Source organism: Lethenteron reissneri, chromosome 31 (assembly GCF_015708825.2).
Source record: "Lethenteron reissneri isolate LAM-NWPU_2019-01 chromosome 31, ASM1570882v1, whole genome shotgun sequence".
Lineage (NCBI taxonomy): Eukaryota > Metazoa > Chordata > Hyperoartia > Petromyzontiformes > Petromyzontidae > Lethenteron > Lethenteron reissneri.
This window is the reverse complement of record NC_083809.1, coordinates 441077-462830: the sequence shown is the minus strand read 5'-3', so window position 1 is coordinate 462830 and position 21754 is coordinate 441077. Positions and strand designations below refer to the sequence as shown.

At 51.0% G+C, this 21754-nt stretch overlaps 1 protein-coding gene across 1 annotated transcript in view; it reads right to left on the bottom strand.

The window, feature by feature from the left end:
- The window catches only part of ITGA9 (integrin subunit alpha 9), a 57304-nt gene extending 36305 nt beyond the window's left edge, over positions 1-20999 (bottom strand). Inside the window, exons 1-11 of the mRNA XM_061563184.1 lie at positions 19833-20999; positions 14506-14627; positions 13356-13462; positions 13076-13202; positions 12265-12332; positions 11382-11514; positions 8355-8440; positions 7890-7952; positions 6167-6304; positions 4349-4454; positions 2889-2980 (exon numbers count right to left, since the gene is read on the bottom strand). Of these exons, the coding sequence (XP_061419168.1) occupies positions 2889-2980; positions 4349-4454; positions 6167-6304; positions 7890-7952; positions 8355-8440; positions 11382-11514; positions 12265-12332; positions 13076-13202; positions 13356-13462; positions 14506-14627; positions 19833-20008 (1218 nt within the window). The 5' untranslated portion in view covers positions 20009-20999. The remainder of the gene's footprint in view (positions 1-2888; positions 2981-4348; positions 4455-6166; positions 6305-7889; positions 7953-8354; positions 8441-11381; positions 11515-12264; positions 12333-13075; positions 13203-13355; positions 13463-14505; positions 14628-19832) is intronic.
- Positions 21000-21754: the final 755 nt, after the last annotated feature.

The window sequence follows — 21754 nt, the reverse complement described above, 5'->3', positions numbered from 1 at the left end:
CCAGAGCTGGAGCCCCTGGTTCCACAAACACTGTGCTGCTTGACGACACTGTCGTCTTTTTCAAGCGGCAGCGGAAGGTGACATCATCAGCGCACACGCAACGCCATTGTGTGCCACGAGAGGAAGTGTGTCGCTTCCCCAAGGGGGGTTCCGTGCCAGGCAGTGAGCGCAAGCGAGCGGCCGTCGTGGGGAGTTCGGCTCGGCGACCCCCACAACCCGCTTCTCTCCCCTACTATGACCACTACGAGCGACAGTTCACACGCATGTGTCAATGCTGACACGTGTTTACGCAAATGTGCGTAGATCTTATGTATGTATGTAGAACTCCTTTCGTACCGTACGTAGTCAACTGTGCTACGTGTTAAACCGTGCGACGTACGGTTGGCACCACATGCAGCGAGCCGCTAAGTTATTCTGCAGTGACAGGTTTCCCTATATTGCATTTAACAGACTGTTTGGGTGAGTGCTGTTAGCGAGCACCTTTGAAGGCGCCTGATATATATGCGCGACGTGCATTTGCACGGCGATTCTAAGCACTGCACGACCATCCTGGAAAATGTGCATTCAATTGCTGGCCATCAATTATATCGGTGATGTCTTAATCTGTCCTGGTCCTCACTATGGTCAAATCCACCCTAAATGAGTAAGTGACTGGTGCAGTAGCAGGGGAGACAATGTCAGGTAGGCATGGCCCTGACTGCACCACCACCCTTGTGTGAAGTGCCAGGCTGAATGGGCGCTTGCTAACAGCACTTGTTTCAGGAAACCTATGAATCTACACCAGGGGGATCCCTTTCTTCTTACGAGTGTGAGTGAGTGCTACGAGCAGTCGTGTACTGCCCTACGAACTTGTCAACCTGAGTTCGATTCCCGCTGACGGCCAACACGTGTGACAATTATCTTAACTGGTCCTGGGCCTCCCCTAGGTCGACTCAGCCTCAAATTATTATCAAATCCGATGCGTAAAAACATCACCACAGGGCAGACAAAGACGTTCTGGCATGGTGCTGGCCGCCCACCTCCTTGGTGTACCGTGTTGGCCTTCATAGTTGCTGCTCGCTAACAGCACTCACCCTTGCAGTCTGTTCAAGGCAATACGGGGAATGTTTGTTGTGTGTGGAGCGAGGCGAACCTGTCACTGCAAACTAACTTAGCGGCGCACTGCATGTGGTCCGAGAGGGCAGGAGACAATTCTGTGATTGAAAGTTGGATGGATTCAGCACAGGAACAGCTTCCCAAGCAATGCCTGTTGTATGTATTCAGCTAATATGCTTTTGTCTCGAGATGCGAGAAAACATAGGCGAGTGGGGATGAGAAACGACCCCCTGCTTGACGCGAGGCCACCGTCTGGAATCAATCAGGTGTCACATGTGGAGAGACTGCGGCGAATGGGAGGCTGGGCCATCGGGCAACAATGACCACAGAACTTGTGGGCAACGACGTGGATAGTTTTTGTTTACCAACGTCTTGCAGGCGCAACGGTGATAATCATTATTGTTAAACTATTATTGTTATTTGTATTATTTACCGAAAATAACCTCACGGTCTCAAGACTTTTTCAGAAGGGCCCTGCCATTGGTATGTTTGGAAAATCCCATGAATGAGCGTCTGGCTTTATTTTTAATAAATCTTTGAGCACCCCAAGAAAATCGATACCTATAGTCAGACACTCAAAGCTCCGTAACAATACATTTTGAATTAACTTCTGTACCGCCACCTCGTGGCGAGCTCACAGCCCCAGGCTATAAAACTCGCCATTCGCAGACCGACTCCCTCCCCCGCTATCAACCATGCTCCAGCCTGCTGAGCTCTTGCGATCCGATGAGTTTGGGCGCAGTCAGGGTGACGTGGGTGCGGGTTAGAGCGGAGTGAAAATGAACGCTAATAGCGGACTTGGCACCAATTGCTCCAGGTTCATCCTAGGTAACGAGCAGACAGTAGCAGCAGACGCTCACTGCAAAACCTGGTGAAAAGACAGTTTACTTTGGCACAGGAGCTCACACATCTTGGGGGATTGCCTGCTTCGATGCTTTAGTCATCGCCTATGAAAGGGAAAACAGACTTCCGGGGAACGGTCGAATTCACGCATCCCACACCGGGCCGACTTGAAATACAGTTGCGCAGTCGGCAAACAAAACTGAAGATTTTAACAGAGGCCACGATCTCTGCCCAGACCAGAGCTCGCGGTGACGCTTTGCACGCCCTTCATCATGCGCAATGTGCGAGTGGAAAGGGCCCCACAGAGGGGAATATGGCAGCCGCTGGCATCATCATCTTTCACGTGGTCTGCACTACGCATTTCGCTCGCCGCTTTGACTCCTTGACATGCGCCCCTCGCTCGTACTGAGGTTTTCACGCGGTCGACAAAGAGCAGCACCGTCTACCCCCTGTTCACAATAAGCCGAACAGAGGCATACGACTGCAGGGCACAGCGATGGCGCCGTGGTTTGCAAGCTGCACTACGAATCCGGCGACCTGTGTTCGGTTCACCAGTCTCACCTAGCATCAGGGATATCTAACCGGTCCTTGGAGCCCACCCTTCACCGATCCACACCGACCATCGTGGCGAAGTATGTTCAAACAACCACCAGTGTGAGTGGTGTGGGAGTACACACACCTGTGAGAGTGAGTGGTGTGTGAGTGGTGTGGGAGTACACACACCTGTGTGTGAGTGTGAGTGGTGTGGGTGTACACACACCTGTGTGTGAGTGGTGTGAGTGAGTGGTGTGGGAGTACACACACCTGTGTGTGTGTGTGAGTGGTGTGGGAGTACACACACCTGTGAGTGTGTGAGTGGTGTGGGTGTACACACACCTGTGTGTGTGTGTGAGTGGTGTGGTAGTACACACACCTGTGTGTGAGTGTGAGTGGTGTGGGTGTACACACACCTGCGAGTGTTTGTGAGTGATGCCGTTCTGGCTGCCATGGTAGATGTACACCGCCCCGAACTCCTCCTCCTGCGGTGCCCCCACCGCAACGTCTGCCGAGAGACGGAAAGAAAGCGCAGCAGCGGCAGCAGCAGGCAGCAGCAGCAGGCAGCAGTAGCGGCAGCAGTAGCAGGCAGCAGCAGCGGCAGCAGTAGCAGGCAGCAGCAGCAGTAGCAGGCAGCAGCAGCAGCGGCAGCAGTAGCAGGCAGCAGCAGCAGTAGCAGGCAGCAGCAGCAGCGGCAGCGGTAGCGGCAGCGGCAGCAGCAGCAGAGGGACGGTCACGGCCGCTCAGACAGCTGCTCATAAATCGCTCAATAAAATCAAGAGCTGTGTGGTTAAACATGCTTTTATAGTTTTATTTATTTCAGATTCCTCAGTTTGTAATTGCATTACGGGAGATTCTGAAGCGTTTATCCCCCAATTCGGCGAAGCACGAATTTTCTACGAAACAAATACGCTCTCTTTTTTAACAACGAATGTAACGTTCAAAGACCAGTGTGTTTCTATGCGTGAGCATTTCTTTTGACTGAAAACGGAAGAACACATTTATGTTTTACAGAAGGAGCCCATTTTCCAAAACTCATTACCTTGTGTATAAATAACTACTTTTATCAGTTTGTAAAATCAAGACTCCAGCAGTAAAGGGCGTGCCCTATTGCGGCAAAGGGCGTGTGAAACCAAGACGGCGACGACACTGGGGGTTGCCACTGCTGAGGCACAAATAATCGGCACATTACGGGAAGAATAATTCTCACTATCGTGCAAGACGCAAGAACAACATCCACGTGCATCGTCGTGAGTGGTGCATTATCACACAACTGACAAACAAAGGGGACTTCTTGTGTCCTAGGAGGACTTACAGATTTCCCAGCACAGTAACAATCTCACTCAACCCTCATTGAACAAGGAGACGATCCTAAGACAAGCGGTAACCCCAGATGGAAACTCGAAAAGTCGCCACCCAGCAGGGACGTGCGGTCAGGGGAGGCAGAGCCCTACCTGTCATACTCAGATGAAAGTAGCTGCTACGAAAAGTAAAAAACAAAAGATTTTTGCACTGATCTGTGTTATAAATGCCATTTCTGTATGATTCCAACCATTACAGAGAGATAGTAACAGGCGCGCTTATTGCCCGCGCTCCATCCAGTTTCTGAGCGGTTGCGCAATCAGCGGGGAGGCTGAGCTCTTCGCTGCCTCACCTCTCGTCTCTCCCTTTATTTGCATCGGAGCTCCGCAAATTTGGCGATTTTGACTTTGAAAATGATTGGAATCATACAGAAAGGACATAGCACAGATCAGTGGAAAAATCTTAATTTTCATTTTTACTTTCCAGCTATTTCCATTGGAGTATGGCAGGCGAGGCTGTGCCTCCCCTGCCTCCCCTGAGCGCACGTCCTGTCGCTCAGGCGAGTGGAACGTGCCTGGGAATCCGTCGTCGTCGATGTCGCCCAGCGCGGCGATGACGGCTCCGAAGTGCGCGTTGTAAGCGTTCAATCCGACCAGCGGCTCCTGCTCCACCAGGTCACCCTGGGGTCAAAGGGCACGTGTTAAGCCACGCCGGGAGAAGGGGGGGGGGCACAAAGGTCGCACCGGGCAGTGCGACAGGCAGACACTGCGCCGGTTATTTGTGATGGTCTGCCCCGCTCTTCGCGGAGCTAATTTGATTAACGAGTGAGCGAGCGAGTGGCCTGCCACGATTACACCCTCAAGAAGTTTTGGGACAAGGGGAGGGAGGTGCCTGGGTGGGCGGCGTGGGCAGCGGTGGAAGTCGGCCATCACTTGTGCCCGGGCACTGCCGGCACAGTGAGACACTATTTGTAAGTGTGACCTGAGGCTGTCTGTAAGTGTGACCTGAGGCTGTCTGTAAGTGTGACCTGAGGCTGTCTGTAAGTGTGACCTGAGGCTGTCTGTAAGTGTGACCTGAGGCTGTCTGTAAGTGTGACCTGAGGCTGTCTGTAAGTGTGACCTGAGGCTGTCTGTAAGTGTGACCTGAGGCTGTCTGTAAGTGTGACCTGAGGCTGTCTGTAAGTGTGACCTGAGGCTGTCTGTAAGTGTGACCTGAGGCTGTCTGTAAGTGTGACCTGAGGCTGTCTGTAAGTGTGACCTGAGGCTGTCTGTAAGTGTGACCTGAGGCTGTCTGTAAGTGTGACCTGAGGCTGTCTGTAAGTGTGACCTGAGACTGTCTGTAAGTGGTCTGCGCTCTGTGCGGCTCGGAGGTCGGCACGCAACCTCGAGCGGACGGACTCATGCTCCTCATAAAAAACTTTATTTTCACCGTCAGATTAGTGATTCTTTATTTTATTCGTTTCAAACGGAAATCCCGGAGCATGGCATCATTACACAAATGTGTAACGGTGGCAGTATTTAAATAAAAAAAAACATGTATGGTACCAGCCTATGGCAATATGCATTTAATGGGCTTATATTTACAACTGGACGAGAATTTAATTAAGCTGGATCACTCAGTTTGGACAACAATTCATGATCAAAACAAAACAAGACGATTAATAATAATTGTTACGATGGCTTAACACAGGTAGGAAAGTTAAACTATTTACCCGACCACCAAATCCAACCTAAGTTTTGACCACAGCAAATTACACAAATGTGTAATTTTCACTTTGACAATTCAACCGCGCACATCCGGTGCAGCATTTGTCTGCAGTCTCACTCTCATTATCCATAGACATTGACAAATATGATAACTGTGCGTGGTATCCGCCTATTCTACCAAAGTCCTCAGCAAGTTGGACGGACCACTGCGTGCAAAGGGACCGCAGCAGCGACACCACACCGGCGTGACGCAAGCAGCTCTCCACACTGACGTGGACGTCACGAGAATGCTGCTACTGCTGCCGCCGCCCACACCAAGTTTACCCTGGCCTCGCGCAAGTGCCGCTGCTCTTATCTACTTTTTTTACCTATTTTTATTTTACCAGGTAAGGTCCACTGAGCTTTTAGCTCTTTTCAATAAGCAACCTGGCTATCACAAATGATAGCTCAACGAAGCGGCTTATCACGTGGATATTTATAGCAGTCGAATACTCCAAACGCGTGATATCGATTCTAAATGTGGAGGAAGAATAACTAGAGGACCCGGAGAAAAATCCACGCAACCGCGGGGAGAGAAACATGCAAACTCAAAATATACAGGCGTCGTCAGGATCGGAATCGTCGAACCCACGACCTCCCGCGTACCAGGCGAGGTAGTCAACATCTTGCCGCCGCGGCGCCCTTACATTGCCGTGGTTGACATAGACGTGCACGCGGCCCTCGTCGCGTGAGGTGCTGTGCGTGGGCGCGCCCACCAGCAGATCCGAGAGGCCGTCGCTGTTGAGGTCGACGGCGCACAGCGCCGAGCCGAAGTACGAACCCATCTGAGCAAACGAGATGACGCACAAATGCCTGGGGCTAAATCGCACGTTTTGTTATCGCCCCCCTCGGTCACCACGGAGCGCCTCGCCGAGTCTCGAGACTCTTCTGGGAGGATCCTGCCGGGGTTTTGTAGTTGGGAGGGGGTGGCGTCATTTGCTGTGTGTTTTTCCCAATTTGGAAATTTGCGGTATGTCAATTTGGCAAACTTGAACCATGATTCGGCACACGATGGGCTACTATTCCGATATTTATATCACGAGATCTTTAACATCATGCACTGTGAAGTAGACGGTGAGCGTTTATGGCTAATACACCCTCGGCATTAACCAGGGTGACCTGTCGGATTCGAACCAGGAACCTCTGCAATAACGAGCGGTGAATGCCCTACCGCTGGGCCCACATCACCCACCGGCCCTAAAAAGTAACTACTATGTGACTGTGGAATACCAGGTATAGCACGCAGAGGTCACGTTCCAATCTCCTCGCATCTGATTGACCCGAGTGGCACAATGGGCTGAATGGGTAATCTCGATTGTAAAACACTAAATGGATCTTAACTGCCATGATAATTCTTGCCAAACGTTTCATTACCGACGGTTCGATTGGGCTGCACTCTTGAACATCTCTCAAAACTTTTATTACGATTGGAGTGACATTTCTCCGAAGGTTATGTTTCCCAACGGAAAATGTTTTAATCACATAACAAGTTTACATCCTGGGCTCTCATCTAGAGAAGGGCCTCTGAGTGAAATGTTAGCTGAGTACATCGCCGTGCGTTTCATTACAAAGCAGTGTTTGTTGTTAATAACTGGGGTGGTGAAGTGCATTAAGCCAGGTGTTTCTACATCCCTGCCAACACAGCTCCATAAAATACATTATAATAGAACTATTTAAACGGGAATTAAAGTGTGAATTTTTGCTAATCTTCATTAGCATGTAGAGAACAATTCCCCCCTATGTCCCATGCGCAACAGAGGCAATTCTGTTTTTACTCGCAAATCCATCCTCCCCACAGGCACGGGAGCACTCACAACGGAGCGGCTGTGTATGCAAGGCACCACTTTTAGACTAAAACACGTGCACTGACTTGTCCCGAAGTTCGATGTTTACAAAGTCATGCGTTGGATACTATTGTTGCTGCTTTGCGATGATGACAAAACGATCATCTGGTAGCAGGGAAGCTGCTGTGGTGTAACGGTCAGTGCACGGGACTTGCAATCCAGATGTCGCCGGTTCGATTCTATCTCCTGGCGCGGCAGTTGAAGCAATGGGGCCAGTTGATGAAATCCCACTCCCGACCTCTGTGTGCCCAGCAGGGTAAATGGGTACAACCACAGTTAGTCGATCACTAGATCTTGTGTGGTGGGGTAAAGTGTGGGCACTACCATCTCTTCCAAGATGCATGGCCAGTGTGGAAGAGTAGGCCAAATACCCTCTCTAGAGCTTCCTCTAGAGAAGACCTCTTCCACCAGCAATGGCAGGGCAAGGCACGGCAGGGCTGTATCTTTACCTAGTAGCGTCAGGTCACGAATAGGAACAGAGGTTGAAGACTTTTTAAGGTTTTACAAACACTATCCGTGAGCCCACCTTCTTCCCTGAGAACTGTCGTATGATGTGGAGACCTCCTCGCTGAATCCTGAAGAGGTAAACCTTGAGCAGACAGACACACAAGAACGTGTGACATTACGATATAAAATAACCACGAACTCGAGTGCACTTATTTCAGTACGAGAATGGTACGTAAACATTTGAGTTTCAAAATTAGACTGCATTACTATCAGTTGTGTCTTTTGTACAAAGGTGGTGCCTGGTGCTTCCAATATCGCTTCATCACTACCCACACGAAAAGACAAGGATCTCGCATTTGGCCTTATGAAGTACAGGGGCAAGTGCTGTTTGTGGGAGCATGTTAGTAATGGAATGGCACGCAATGGGCTGGTACGGACAGCACCATGCCAGGCTGCCTGCGTCTCCCCAGCGCTGTTGTGCACACACCACAGGAGGCCGAGTTGTGTGTGTAAGCATGATTGAGGCGTCTCGCGTAACCCTCACCTCTCCGACGTTGGCTCTTTGCGGCGCTCCGCCCACGACCTCCGTGCTCTGCGGGTGTGTGAAGTGCCCCGCTGTGATGCTGTATCCTGCAACGATTCCACCAGAGTTGTTCGAAGCGCGAGCCCTGGCTACACCCTTCGATTTGTCTGTGACTCTGGGTGAATCGAACACAACCATGGCAGTACTCACCTGCTCAGGATATGCAATCGTCCCAAATCTATAGTGAATATCCAAACTCTGCATAGTCAGTCACCCACGGCAGAGCTTTTCGTGATTACGAATTCGCAGGTGCAAGGAGTGTGCAGGGTCTTAATTTGCCTAGAAACTCACCCACCAGACATGACACCCTGATTTGTTCCCTGCGGAGTACATTATATTCAAGATACGCACTCGGAATGATGTGTGTGAGAATCATATACGTATGATTGTATTCAAATTATCTACAAGAGGATGTGCTGCTATATTTAGGCTAACGAAGCAAACTGAAACTGTATGAACAGTTTAAGTTAAACTGTATAAGTCAGAAACACCAAGAAACAGTACAAACGTGACACTTAACACAAGACAAGACATCTAAGCAACAGCTCTGCGATGTGTTTTTGAGTCGTACGGCGCTGTTCGGCACCATGTCTGACGTTTTTCTCCACGAGCTGGGAGCTTCTCCAGGAACAGCACGTGGAGCAAAATGTCAGACATCGCGCCAAACAACGTGCAGTACAGCCCTCGGGTGACACGTGAGAGAGCTGCGCGTCACAACCGCGTCAACCTACGCGTGTTGCAAAGTAGCCATTTCTTGGATTGAATCGCGACTAGTAACCGTGCCAGTTCGTCGTGGCTGCTGGAGGTGGGAAGGGGGAGGATCGGTGTCCACTTCCCGGGCCGCGTTTCACAGGCTGAGCGCACGTGCTGCCGTGCCAGGTCACGACGACGAAGCTCATTAGCATTTGTTCGTTTGAGTTCATGGCTCTCCAGCGCCCAGCCACCTGCACCTGGGAACAAGCTCAGCACCCAGCTACCTGCGCCTAAAGTAGCAGCAAACAGACGGCAACGTCTGCAACCTGTTGTGTGCAGCGAGGCGCGCTCTACCAAGTCCCGACGTTTCTGTCAAGCGACAGCGGTGGCGGCGGCATTCCTACGTTCTCAGATGGGGCCCTCGTCAGAGGAAGAGGGCTTCATCCCGGTGCCGACGCGCAATATCCTGCGGAGGCATCTACAGCACGGCTCCGCAAGGTGTCAAATGAAACACGGTGATGTGTCTTAACAAACATTTTTTTTATTTACCCATGCCCCTCCCCCCAGTGTTATCCTGATTGTGCTGCCGGTGTCTTGTCACGAGATGAATAATCTATGAGGAACCCTCGCAGGACAGGGCAACACGACGTGTGAGAGCATGGTCTGTGGTAGGAGGCATTACAGAACGACTTTGTAGATCCCTGCAAGTGACCTCTTGACTGGACTTGGAGCCAGCACTTTACCGCTCACTTTGCTACAGAGAGTAAGAGTCACACGGTAGTCAAACCCATAGTTTTAATTTACGGAGGTGGAATTGTGTCAAGTTAAGTAAAAACCCAAATTAATATGAATTCATTTATTGCGCAGTCATTGGTGACCTAAGTGAAACCATCAACTCGCTATCACAGGTGGATGACCGGATTTAAACCAGGAGTCGCAGCTGTGTTAGCTCAGCGCTCTGATCTCTGAGCCAGCTGACCACCTACGGTGCTGTGTCCTATGAACAAATGAGAAAGTGCACCTTGAGCAGAAAACATTCTTGGCTCTTAAACTTAAAAACACCCCGACCACCACACTCCATAACAAGACACAGCACCTCTCGGTCTGCCTAAGGAACTGGAAAATTTCCATTTCCTCTGCAAACACAAAGCGTAAACAAATTAATGGCTAAACAAGCTGACAAATTGACAAGTGAACACGTTTGCAGTTTTTTGCAAACGTGGGGGGGCCTTAATTTTCCGCTCTCAATCCCAGGATGCTGGCAGCACATTGCGAGGCGCCCGCGCGCGTGACCATGAAGCGGAACAGCTGCGCGGTACCACGCATCGGCACGCAAATTAATTCCCCATACAAGTGTAGTGACATGAAACGGGTCACTACGTAGCATAGCGCGGGTTGCTGGCAGAGAAGGGGATCTGCAGTTGCAGCAGCCCTGCCTGTCAGCAGGTCACGTGATAAGTCAGAGAGAGGGATGTAGGGGAAAGGTGATAGAGGGGGTACGTGAGGTGACCCCGGGAACCTTCTAGTAGGTTCTAGAAGGGGGGCGTGGCCGGGGTGGAGCGAGGCCACGCAAGGAGGATAAAAGGGGACCCCGAGCAAAGGTTCGGGGCTGTTGCTTGGAGTGGGATCCCGTTGTGCTGCTGGAGTCTTCGTCTGCGTCTTCACCTTCTCAGCGTCGTCAGTCAGGCAGTCTGCCAGCTGTCCTTACTGACAGTTGTAGTTATCCCTTGTGCCCTGTGAAGGCTGTTAATAAATAGAGTGCCTCCTACTCCTAGTGTCTCTGAGTGCGTCACTACACAGCGGAAAAACTCTTGTCAAAGAAAATTTGTAAGAAAATACAAAATTCCTATTCTGTTGTTGCTGCTGCTGTTTGAATCGATGATGCGAGAAGGGAAGAGAGTGGGCACCCATGGCCCACTGGGCCAGATCATCAGCAGCGGTGCTTGGTCGACATGAGACACGGTATGGGGAATTGAATGGGACCCCCCACTCCTTTCCCGTTCTATCACCGTCGACGGTGTGTCGATGTCCGTGAGCAAATCTCGAGCACCCACATCCACCAATCACACAAAGTCGCCCCTCTCAAGGCCTAACACAACAACTTGCCACCGCCGTAGGCAAACGCCCACATTGCCTCGGCCTAAAGCTGGCACCGCCAAGGCCTCGATGCCAACCGCCAGCACTCGCCTCCTCCTACGTCCCTCTTCTTAGCCCGGCGCTTGGGCCCCCCACGGCCCATGGGTATTGGTGCAGTTGCACCGCCTGCACGCTGGACATAGCTGTGCCACGGCTCACCGAGGTAGCTGCTGTAGCCGACAGCACGGCGCTCGCTCTCCGAGTAGAAGGAGTTGGCGCGTGTGGTCAGGTTGTGCAGGATCACCGTGCCCGTCCAGTAGAAAGAGCCGGGAGCACCCAGCACGACCGCATCCTAGGACACGCAAAGCACCGCCCCCACCCTCGCCATTACAAATGCCACTGATCCAACACCCTCCCAACATCACTGCGTATGACCCTCTTGTCAATCCGCCGCTGGATGGGGGCCTCCCCATGTTTACACAGGAGTTATTGCGAACACGATACGCTCACCGCGCTGGTCAGCGGGAGTTTATGAAAGTGAGCACGGAGTTGTGTGCGGTGATGGATATTGTTGCACTGCGGCGCATCAGGTAGCGGTGGTTATCCAGCCAGGCCCTGTCCAGGATCAAGCTCACCTAGCGCATTCTGGGCGATTTGGTCAGAGGCGCAATGTACAAATAAAAATGAAATGAAGCTCGTCATCAGTACGATGAACAGATTCAGCCTCACTGCCATCTTAAACTGTGGCGAGATGCTAAATACCTCGCCTGGTATGCAGGAGGTTGTGGGTTCCATACCGACCCTGATGCCTGCTGTATATTTGGAGTTTGCATGTTCTCCCCGTGGTCGCGTGGATTGTTCTCTGGGTGCCCTGGTTTTTCCCTCCGCATTTAGAATCAACATCATATTTGGCTGCGCTAAATTTTAACGTGATAAACCACTTCGTTGAGCTATTATTTGTGGCCCGGTTGCTGCTGAAAATGAGCTATATAGCTCAGTGGAATTTACCTGGTAAAATAAAATTTGAACGAACATAAAAAAATGTTTTACGTTCATCGATGTCGCCGTCTCGGGCAAGTACGGTGGATCACGGGAGACTGACCTCGAGGAAGAGTCCCGCGATCCCTGCCTGGCAGGAGCCGTGCTCCTCCCCATACTTCTTCTGGTGCTCTGCGCGACAGATGCAACGGTTGACATCAGCCCCGGCAAAGAAACACGGTGAACACCGGCTGTACCTTCAATGCCGCAGCCCTCTTCGCCCGCACCATACAAGAAGAATAGTATGTAACGCCTTCCAACATGCGTTTGTCTTTGTAAATATTCAATCAGCAGGATAGCAGCTGGCGGGTTAGCTGTCAGGGCCAATAATACTTCTATCCTCTGGCTTGGGTCTCCACGTTTTGGCCAACAAAAGCGTTAATAATAAAGATAATATTATTATTTTACAGCCTTATCACCGCTCCAGTCCTGGAGGAAGGCCTCCCCATGCCATGTCGGCCATACTTCACCACCCTGGTCAATGCGAGATGGTGAATCAGGCGACCCAACCAAAACTGGTTCAGATATCTCTTACCACTGATGATAACAATGTCTGGGAATTGAGCTCAGATTGCTCGATTCATAACAGAGTGCACTAACCACTGGGCCACTCCTCCACTCTGGGTTGAAAAAAAAAAATTCGAACGCCTTTTATTTCAGTAGGAAAAGCCTCAAACGAATCTAGGCTTGTGTGGTATAAAACAACCATGACCTTCACCTTAACCATCGCCTGGCCACCTCACAGCCCAGCAGTTTTGGCCGTTTCACAACTCTCTACTCGACTCCCAAAGCGGTGGATCAGAGGTAAAAAAAAATGGCCACCACCGTGCCCAGCTCATCAAAGGTCTCGCTGTACTCCGTTGGCTCGGCCGCACCTTTAAAGCAGGGGATGATGTGTGTGCTCTCGCTGGGCGCGAGGCTGGCGGGGATGATGTAGCACAGGCCATGCGGCAGCTTCCACTCCCTCACGTAGAACGCGTTCTTCCAGCGGTGAGCGCACGCCTACAGCGGCAACGCACGGAAACGTACGGGTGAGAACAAGGAGGGCGAGGAGGAGGGGGAGGAGCGGGCAGCGAGGGGTTGGTGAGGAGGGCGATGAGGTGGTGTTGGTGGGTACTACGTTGGTGAGCCCAGGCCGAGTAAGACTGCGCTTACCAGGATCTTGCCGTCGGGTTTGTTCTGCCGGGCCATGCTGACGCCGAGCCACTGGTTGTCGCGCTCCTCCAGGCACGTGCGCCCACATTGGTGGTTGTGCCGCGAGCCTGGGGGCCGTGAGCCAGAGGTAACAACGGTGAAGAAACTCACCCAATCCGTGCGCCTCCACAGACCCGACCACCGAGAGGATTAAAAACCAGCGGCATAACGATCCTCCAACTGCCAATTTATTAAATTGTCATTATTCAGGGTTATGGTTTGATTCAAGAATACATGATTTATTGTCTGGTTTGTACCATCTTTATGTGTACGGCCTCATTTTTACCATCTCTTTTATGTGGTATTGTCTCAAATCAGGTGGCTTATCATGGCACCACGATGGGAACAATGGAATCAAAGAGCCATAAATATACGTAGCGTTTCCATGCCATTTCATGGTGTTCCCCCCCCCCCCATAAATGCTCCACCACATCCCAGCTAAAGAAAACGTTCACTTCCTTCCTGAAGAGTTGTCTCAGTATATTGGCGACCTATAGCCATGCTTAAAGCCACATTAATAACATTTACACTGCTGAATTTGGTGATGAATCAAATTATATGGAGCCACTAAGGTGAAAATCATTGAGAACATTTATATGTTGAACTTCTTTTGCACCGTACGTAGTCAACCGCGCTAATCCGAGGTGCGTGGAAGGACAACAAACTAAGCATAAACTGTTCTAAAGAAATTAGTTTTCAATGTAGATCGCTCCAGTGACTTTCTAATATCAGAAGGGCATTCTAGACGACTGCAGAAGCACATCTGAAAGCGCGCAATGCAGTGGACCATCTTTGTCCGATGGCCAGCTAAAAGCCGCTGCTGCGATGATGACCGGAAGTGGCCATTAGTGGCCTCCTACCGCCATGTGGAAGGAGCAATAATTAGAAGCCAACCCACCTGAGAGGTAGACTGATGGGGTAATGGAGGAAAACTTAAGAGAGACAAACATAGCTCAACAGGAAGCGATGCCATGGCCAGAGAGGAGGAGCAGAATGAGTTCACTCAGCCTCGTCAGCTGCCGTGTGCCGATTGACGGAAGAGAGAGTTGAAGGCAGAGTGCAGACGCAGAGGTGTCGTCACAACGACGTCTCCGTGGTTACGGCCTCTCACCCAGCAGCATCTCAGTGCAGCTCTGCTCGCCGTTCGGCTGCACCCGGCACTTAAAGATGGCACCCGGGTGCACAGTCTCCGTCAGGAGATCCGAGTTGGCTTTCGGAGCTCCCACCAGGATCCTGTGCGTGCCACGTAGTGAAATAAGGGACACGGGAGACGCAGAGATGATCGTGAAAATGAAATTGATAACTCTGTCTGCTTTATGGTTCATGGTCATTGTGGGCCCACGCAGCCGATGTCGTCACTGCCACTGCCAGATTGTGTGGCTTGAAAAACCATTACCTGGCGTCACAGGTCCAATGGCAAATGAGAAAGTAGCGTTCAGTCAAAACTCCACATTAAAGTTCAAGATTTGCATCATTTAAAGCACCCCGGCAAAGGTTAGGAAATATTTTTTTGTTAAAGTAATTTATTACCAAACATAAAGGCTCTAAAGCTTTCAGAATAAATAACCACGGATAAATACACAAGCACAGGCAATAACATCTCCTTCGTCTTCATTTATACAATTTTAAAGTCTATTAGTAAACGCTGACAGGGCAAATACAAACACGCAATCAATCTTGGTACGAACGGCGCTGTAGAGCAGCGTCTCAAGCGCATGAGGGCCCCGAGATCGCTCGGTCGTGAAAATGCGAGGAATGTTGTGCAGCGCGGGAGCGAGAGGTGAGGGCGCGAGTGCTGGACGTGGCTGCGCACGTGTTCACACAGAAAGCCGCTTGTTTACAGGGCCCTTAACGCGTTGCACATGTTCGGCCCCAAACAGTTTTTAATGCCGCTTTTTCGTGTTCCACCAACACCGCGCCACACATCCCACCTAAAGAAAACATTAATTTCCCTGCCGAAAGGTTGTTCTTGTGTTATATTTCTTTTGTCGCGATTTTTTTCGCGTTCCTTTTACCGCTTAAACAAGAAATGGTCACGTGCTGTGCGACCTGAGAGCGGCGTGGAGCGGTGGGCCGCGTCCCTCCCGGCACTGGGGCGGGAGCTGCGGGGCCGGCCCGCCCGCCCGCCCCACGGGAACTCGGTCCGCTCGCCCCGGTTGAGCACACCCACGCCAACTGCGGTGCCCACGACTATGGTGGTGGGGCATTGTGTGCCCACCGAGTCTCGACGGAAAGTAAAATTACGGAAAAAATACGCGACTTCGTAATATGGCCCGGAAATGCAAATATTTTAGTGAGTAAATCATCCGATGTATTTATAGTCAGGCGAGAAACCAGTGAGACGAATGACCTCACAAGGCACGAACATCGGGTCACCTCCCTTACAAGCCATATCCCAAACAAGTAATTTATTAGCGCCCAATAGAGCCACACCCTTGTATTAACCCAGACTGTACAATGTCAACACGCACAACTGCTGAGGAAGCCAGCGTCGGCACTGGGCGTGCGGTGCGCGTTAACGCACGCGCCACGACCGTCAGCGCTTTGAGTCCATCGGAAGCGCTTAGCACGAGCACGGCAAACACGCAACCAGCACAGGGCGAACAGCCTCCGTCGCACGCGGCGCGCACGCTGCGGCCCTAAAAATACAGCCTCAAACTGCAACAACAAAAACAACGACTTGGCACATGTGGGCCCTCTGGGGAAGATGTGAAGATGAAGAGTGCGTGGCTTTGGGATGACGTAGGGCTCTTCAAGCGGGATCCACGTGCACACGGGGGAGGCACCGCGCGAGCGTCCAAGCCTGGCTTGGACACGATCGCGCGAAATAAAAATCCATGCTGTCTTCAAAACACGGACCGGACGTCTGAGCACGTTGTCTGACCACGTAAGTGGTTATTTTTTTACTTATTTCCCCCAAAATGCGGTGAAGGTGTAGGCCACAATGTAACACCCCAAACAACGTGCGTGTAACATCAAAGATTATTCTGCACATCGCAATGTGAGCCACACAAACGGCAGGGCTTGGCATCAAGAGTATAGCAGTGTGCGCAAATTGTTTTACCTTGCGTTGTTTAAACCCGACGTGCCAGCCTTGATTGACAAAAGTTTCTAGAATGGTGACATGGTAATACATCTGAACTGGCAAATTACATACTCTTAGGTTTTTTTCCGGTAAAGTCATGTAGGTAAAAAATTTAATTAAAAGTTAATAAAAGTAATAATGGAAATAAAATAAAAAAATGTGCAGAGTAATCTTTGATGTTAAAATAAAATAATAAATGTGATTTCTTATTTTATTTTATTTCCATTATTACTTTTATTAACTTTTAATTTTATTTTTTACCTACGTGACTTTACCGAAAAAACCCAAGAGTATGAATCCTTGCAGTCACGAAAGCTTCAAATCTGGCAAATTACAGCCGCTCAAACCTCTCAAAAGGTGACATCGGGAGTGTGAAATGTTATTTTCACCACACATTGCCCCATAAATTGCAGCAGCAGTTAGGTTGTGCTTTTTCTCAACACAGCGGAATATCAGCGGAGTAGCGGCGTGGTTGGCATGGGCCCTGGTGCGTGGAATGAAATGGGCCCTCTGTTTAATTCCCCCTCTTCGTCGTCTGGCACCGACACGGTTGCACCACGTGCACACTCGATAGCTACGCCATTGAGGAATACAGCTCATTGCAGTCGTGTCAAACCCACGAGTACACCAACTCCTGCGCTCCCAGCCCAAGTTCATGAACCATATCAGCCAACAGAGGGAAGCAGTGGCAATTTGGAGCTATGGTTCTGATCTCAATGACACGCACTTATCTCAAGTGTCAAGCAGCCAGCCTGGCACGCATCCACGACAGAATGAATGAGTCTCAATACATCGCCATGGTTTTGTAGTGCAATGAGCGCTACTTGGCGAGAGGGGTCTTTGTTAAAATACAAAGATTTTACATAACACAGATTTATAATAGAAACAGAATGGTTACACTTCTTCAATGGTCCTCTTCTCCTCTGCCTATGACTGTCTCTTTTCTTATATACGGACCTCTTCCTACTCCGCGTGGAAATCATCCAGCATCTATTCTGGCCAGCGTCATGATATGCAGAGCATTCTTCATCAGACGCTATATGAATCAGGATTGTACTGAATGGTATTGTGCTTTTCAGCGTGGCAATTCTGAAAGAGGAGTACAGCGTCAGCTTTACCGCCACACATGTTCTATCACAATGCAATGTACACAGCTGCTTAGGTGGCGTGGTGGCGCAATGGTTAGCAGAGGGCTATAAATCTGTCGACCTGGGTTATCATCTCTCCACGGTGAAGAGATGATAACCACCTCGCGCCTGGTATACAGCCTGTTGCATATTTGGAGTCTGCATGTTCTCCCCGTGGTTGCGTAGATTTTTCTTTACAATAGTTATTACGGAATTACATGAAAATGTACAATATTTCTTATTTATGAGTTTAACAAAGCATCCATTTTTTATATTCTTTGGGTCTTTCGGTAAAGTCGCGTCGATAGGTTCAAAGAAAATAATCCCTTTTTCCTGATGACGGCCGTGTTGAGATTGAAACGTCGTAGTTTTTGTTATTTTCTTTGAACCTATCTATGTGACTTTACCAAAAGACCCAAAGAATATGAATCCCTGCAGTCACAAAAGCTTTAAGTCAAGCTTCCCTTCTTCTTGCACCGTAACACACACGGACTCTATGTGCATTTAAATACAGTGCATTCCTGTGCTCATGTCCCGACTTACGAAGCGCTCGACTAACGAGCGGGTCTCAGAACTGAACACGTTCGTAAGTAGATGACTACCCGTATAGTATACACTCAACAGTGCTGATTGTTGCTGGCCGTTCGGCGTTTTTGGGCTTTGGTGCTGTGCTAAGAAACCCTGACATTTGTGTAACGGTCAGTAAGAGGGGTAACAACTATCCCTCGGCAGAGCGGGCGGCATTAGCAGCAATATCCCGCGTGGGCGACAGGAACATTATCCGCGATTACCTCCGAATAGCACGGTTGGTTATGTACGGTGCTAAAGAAGTTCAACATACATGACAGACACGATCGTCCCCCCCCCCAACTCCAGCGAACGCATTCGTCACCGAGTCCACTGCTGGCAACTGTGGGTTCAACCACCTCACGCAAAGTCACTGCATTTCATTTCGAGTGTTTTCTACAAAGGTATCTCCCCCCTCTTGAAATCATCGTAACTCTACAGCGCTTGTCAGCCACGTTGGTATGAGCGACGTAGCGTGGTTGTTATGAGACGTCGCGTGGTTGGTATGGGTACATCATCCAAATGGGGGCCCCCTGTCCTTTACCTCCCCAACCCCAACGTCCCCGTGTGGTACCCCCGTGTGGTACCCCCGTGTGGTACCCCCGGAGTCCGGGCATGGTTGTTGCGCCGTCTGCTCAAACAGCTACGCAGCTGGTCGGCTCGTGCGTTGCATCGGCTTACGCACGTGCAGCAGCAGCAGCATTATTATTACCACCACGCGTGCAATATAATGCGGCGTGTTCAAATGCAATTGGCATGCAGACGTCACACAATGCACACATCACTTGTGTACGGTCATCGTTCCATTACACACCTCGGCTGAAGCACGTGCAAAGCGGTCTGTCGACCACACAGCGCTGTTCATCACACCCAATCACGCCCGTGTGGATTGCGCGTGTTACATTGCAGGCTCCCCTGAATTGCCGCTTAGTGATCATCTCGTGAAGCCGGAACGCAACACGAAGGGCTGGGGTGGCCAGGATCATGCCCGGCTGCCTTTGTCTCTCCGATGTGCGCACACACACTGTAGAAGGTATATATTTAATGTCGAGTAGATCTAAGGGAGTCCCAAGCAAAGTTTAGACATACCTTTTCAGGTATGTCATTCAAGGCCGAGTCGATCTAGAGTAGGCCCGGTTCTGATACCACTCACCACTAATGTTAGCCTGGGCCAGGAATCGAATTCAGAAATGTTCGTAGCGCAGTGCCTTGAACCACTGCGCCACCGCTCACCACACACACACCCCACACATGGGTACACACACACACCCACCCCACACATGGGTACACACACCACACACATGGGTACACACACCACACACATGGGTACACACACCACACACATGGGTACACACACCACACACATGGGTACACACGCCTCACACATGGGTACACACACACCCCCCACACACATGGGTACACACACACACACACCTCCCACACACATGGGTACAAACACACACACACCCCCCACACACATGGGTACACACCCCACACACATGGGTACACACACACACACCCCACATGGGTACACGCCTCACACATGGGTACACACACACACACACATGGGTACACACACACACACACATGGGTACACACACACACCCCACACACACATGGGTACACACACGCAGACGGGTACCCGGCGCGGCTCCCTACCAGCTGGAGTCCCTGTAGCTGTGCCCCAGCACGGAGTAGCCGAAGTAGCTGCCATTGGGTCCCGTGAACACGAGCCGGGACTCCAGGTCCACGTTGTAGGCGCGGGCGCAGCACAGCAGCGCGAGCGAGTGGAGCAGCAGCCGGGGAGCTCGGCACAGGGGGCCCAGCCGGGCCATGGCACGCGTGTGTGTGTGTGCACACGTGTGTGTGTGTACACGTGTGTGCGCGCGTGTGTGTGTGTACACGCGTGTGTGTGCGTACACGCGTGTGTGTGCGTACACGTGTGCGCGCGCGCGTGTGTGCCCGTGTGCCTGTACACGCGTGCGTGTGTCTGTATGTATGTATGAGTTTGTATGTGTATTTGTGTGTATCAGTTTGTACGTGTGTATGAGTTTGTGTATACCAGTTTGTTGTATACGTACACGTGTCTATTCGCCTGTGTATGTGGTTAAGCGAGTGTGTGTAGGTGGGTGTACCAGTGCATGTATGCTCATTAAACGATCATGCAAATACGTGTAGTAGTAGTATACGTTTATGCATATGTTTTAGTATATGTTAGCGAGTATGCGTGTGTAAATAACTACGTTTATGTATAGTATATCATTAATATTGCACGCGTAAATGCATGTCCACATGTACGTAAGTGTATGTCGTGAATGACGCCTCGCGTGTTGTGCTCGAGCCGGCAGCGTAGGTGTGGGTACGAGTCCGAGAGAGTATCGTGGATGGGGGTGTTTGTCTCCGCACGCAGTCCAGATGTTACGAATTCCACTGCATCCTGAAGTATGTTGCGACTTGTGCGCACGGCCGCATCTCCAGGAGGCAGCTCTCCCGCAAAGAACGTGGCCAAATCCAACCAAACTGAAGCCCGCTTGCAGTCCCCGTCCCCCACTCAACACCTCTGATCCTCCCCTCACGCCCGTGGCTCGCAGCAGCTCAGCGTCACCCAAACTGCGTGTCGCCGCGCTCCGCTCGCTCTGCCCCACAGCTCGTGTCAAATCCCAGCGTCGCGCGTGGTCTCACGAGCGCAGGTTCCTCCCTTGCTGCCTCTGCTCCTCCTGCTGCTGCTGCCAATACACCACGGGCGCGTACACAGGAACACGCGGAGGACTGATGCGCACTGGCGCGCACACTCAGACGCAACACGTGGACCCGCGCGCGCAGCACAGGCGGGGGCCCTGCTGTGGCTCCGTGCGTCACGAATCTCGCACCCCCCCCCACCACCCAACCCCAACTTCTCCCACCCCCCCCACCACCCAACCCCAACTTCTTTCACCCCCCCACCACCAAACCCAAACTTCTCCCTCCCCACCACCCCCATCCGCATGATCCCCTGCCCCTCGCATTATTCAAAGCGCGCGGCTCCTATGCGCATGAATACAATATCCCTTTTACATAGCAGTGCTATGCCAATCCACTCCTGGAAGAAGGCCCTCACTCGTCCTCCACGCTGCTGTGTCGGTCGTAGGAGTTGTTTAACCATCCTTCAGCATGCTGGTCGGTGCGATGTTGGCGATGTTCAAATCTACAACAATGTAGATTCACATACTGCATATTTATATATCAGGCGCACGTTGAATTTACTACAGTATATTCATTACATCGTCATTGGCCAATGCTCCCACATATATGGGCCCGATCCGTGCGCTGTTGGCGGATTTCCCTTTTCGTCCGATTTTTGGCGAAAGCTTCCGCCATTGTGTTCCTCACCACCACCACAAGCGATGAATGTGGCAAAACGCTCATGTGGTGAGATTCGGCCGTTGACTTGCTCGGTATCTTCATAACCATTACTTATATATAATTAATAGCCCGCGTATGTGAAGGTACCGTAACTTATATATCTTGCAATCTCCGATGATGTCTTAATCGCTTACATGCGGAATAGAGTGGCAGGATAGGGGGGGGGGGCGCTGAATAGG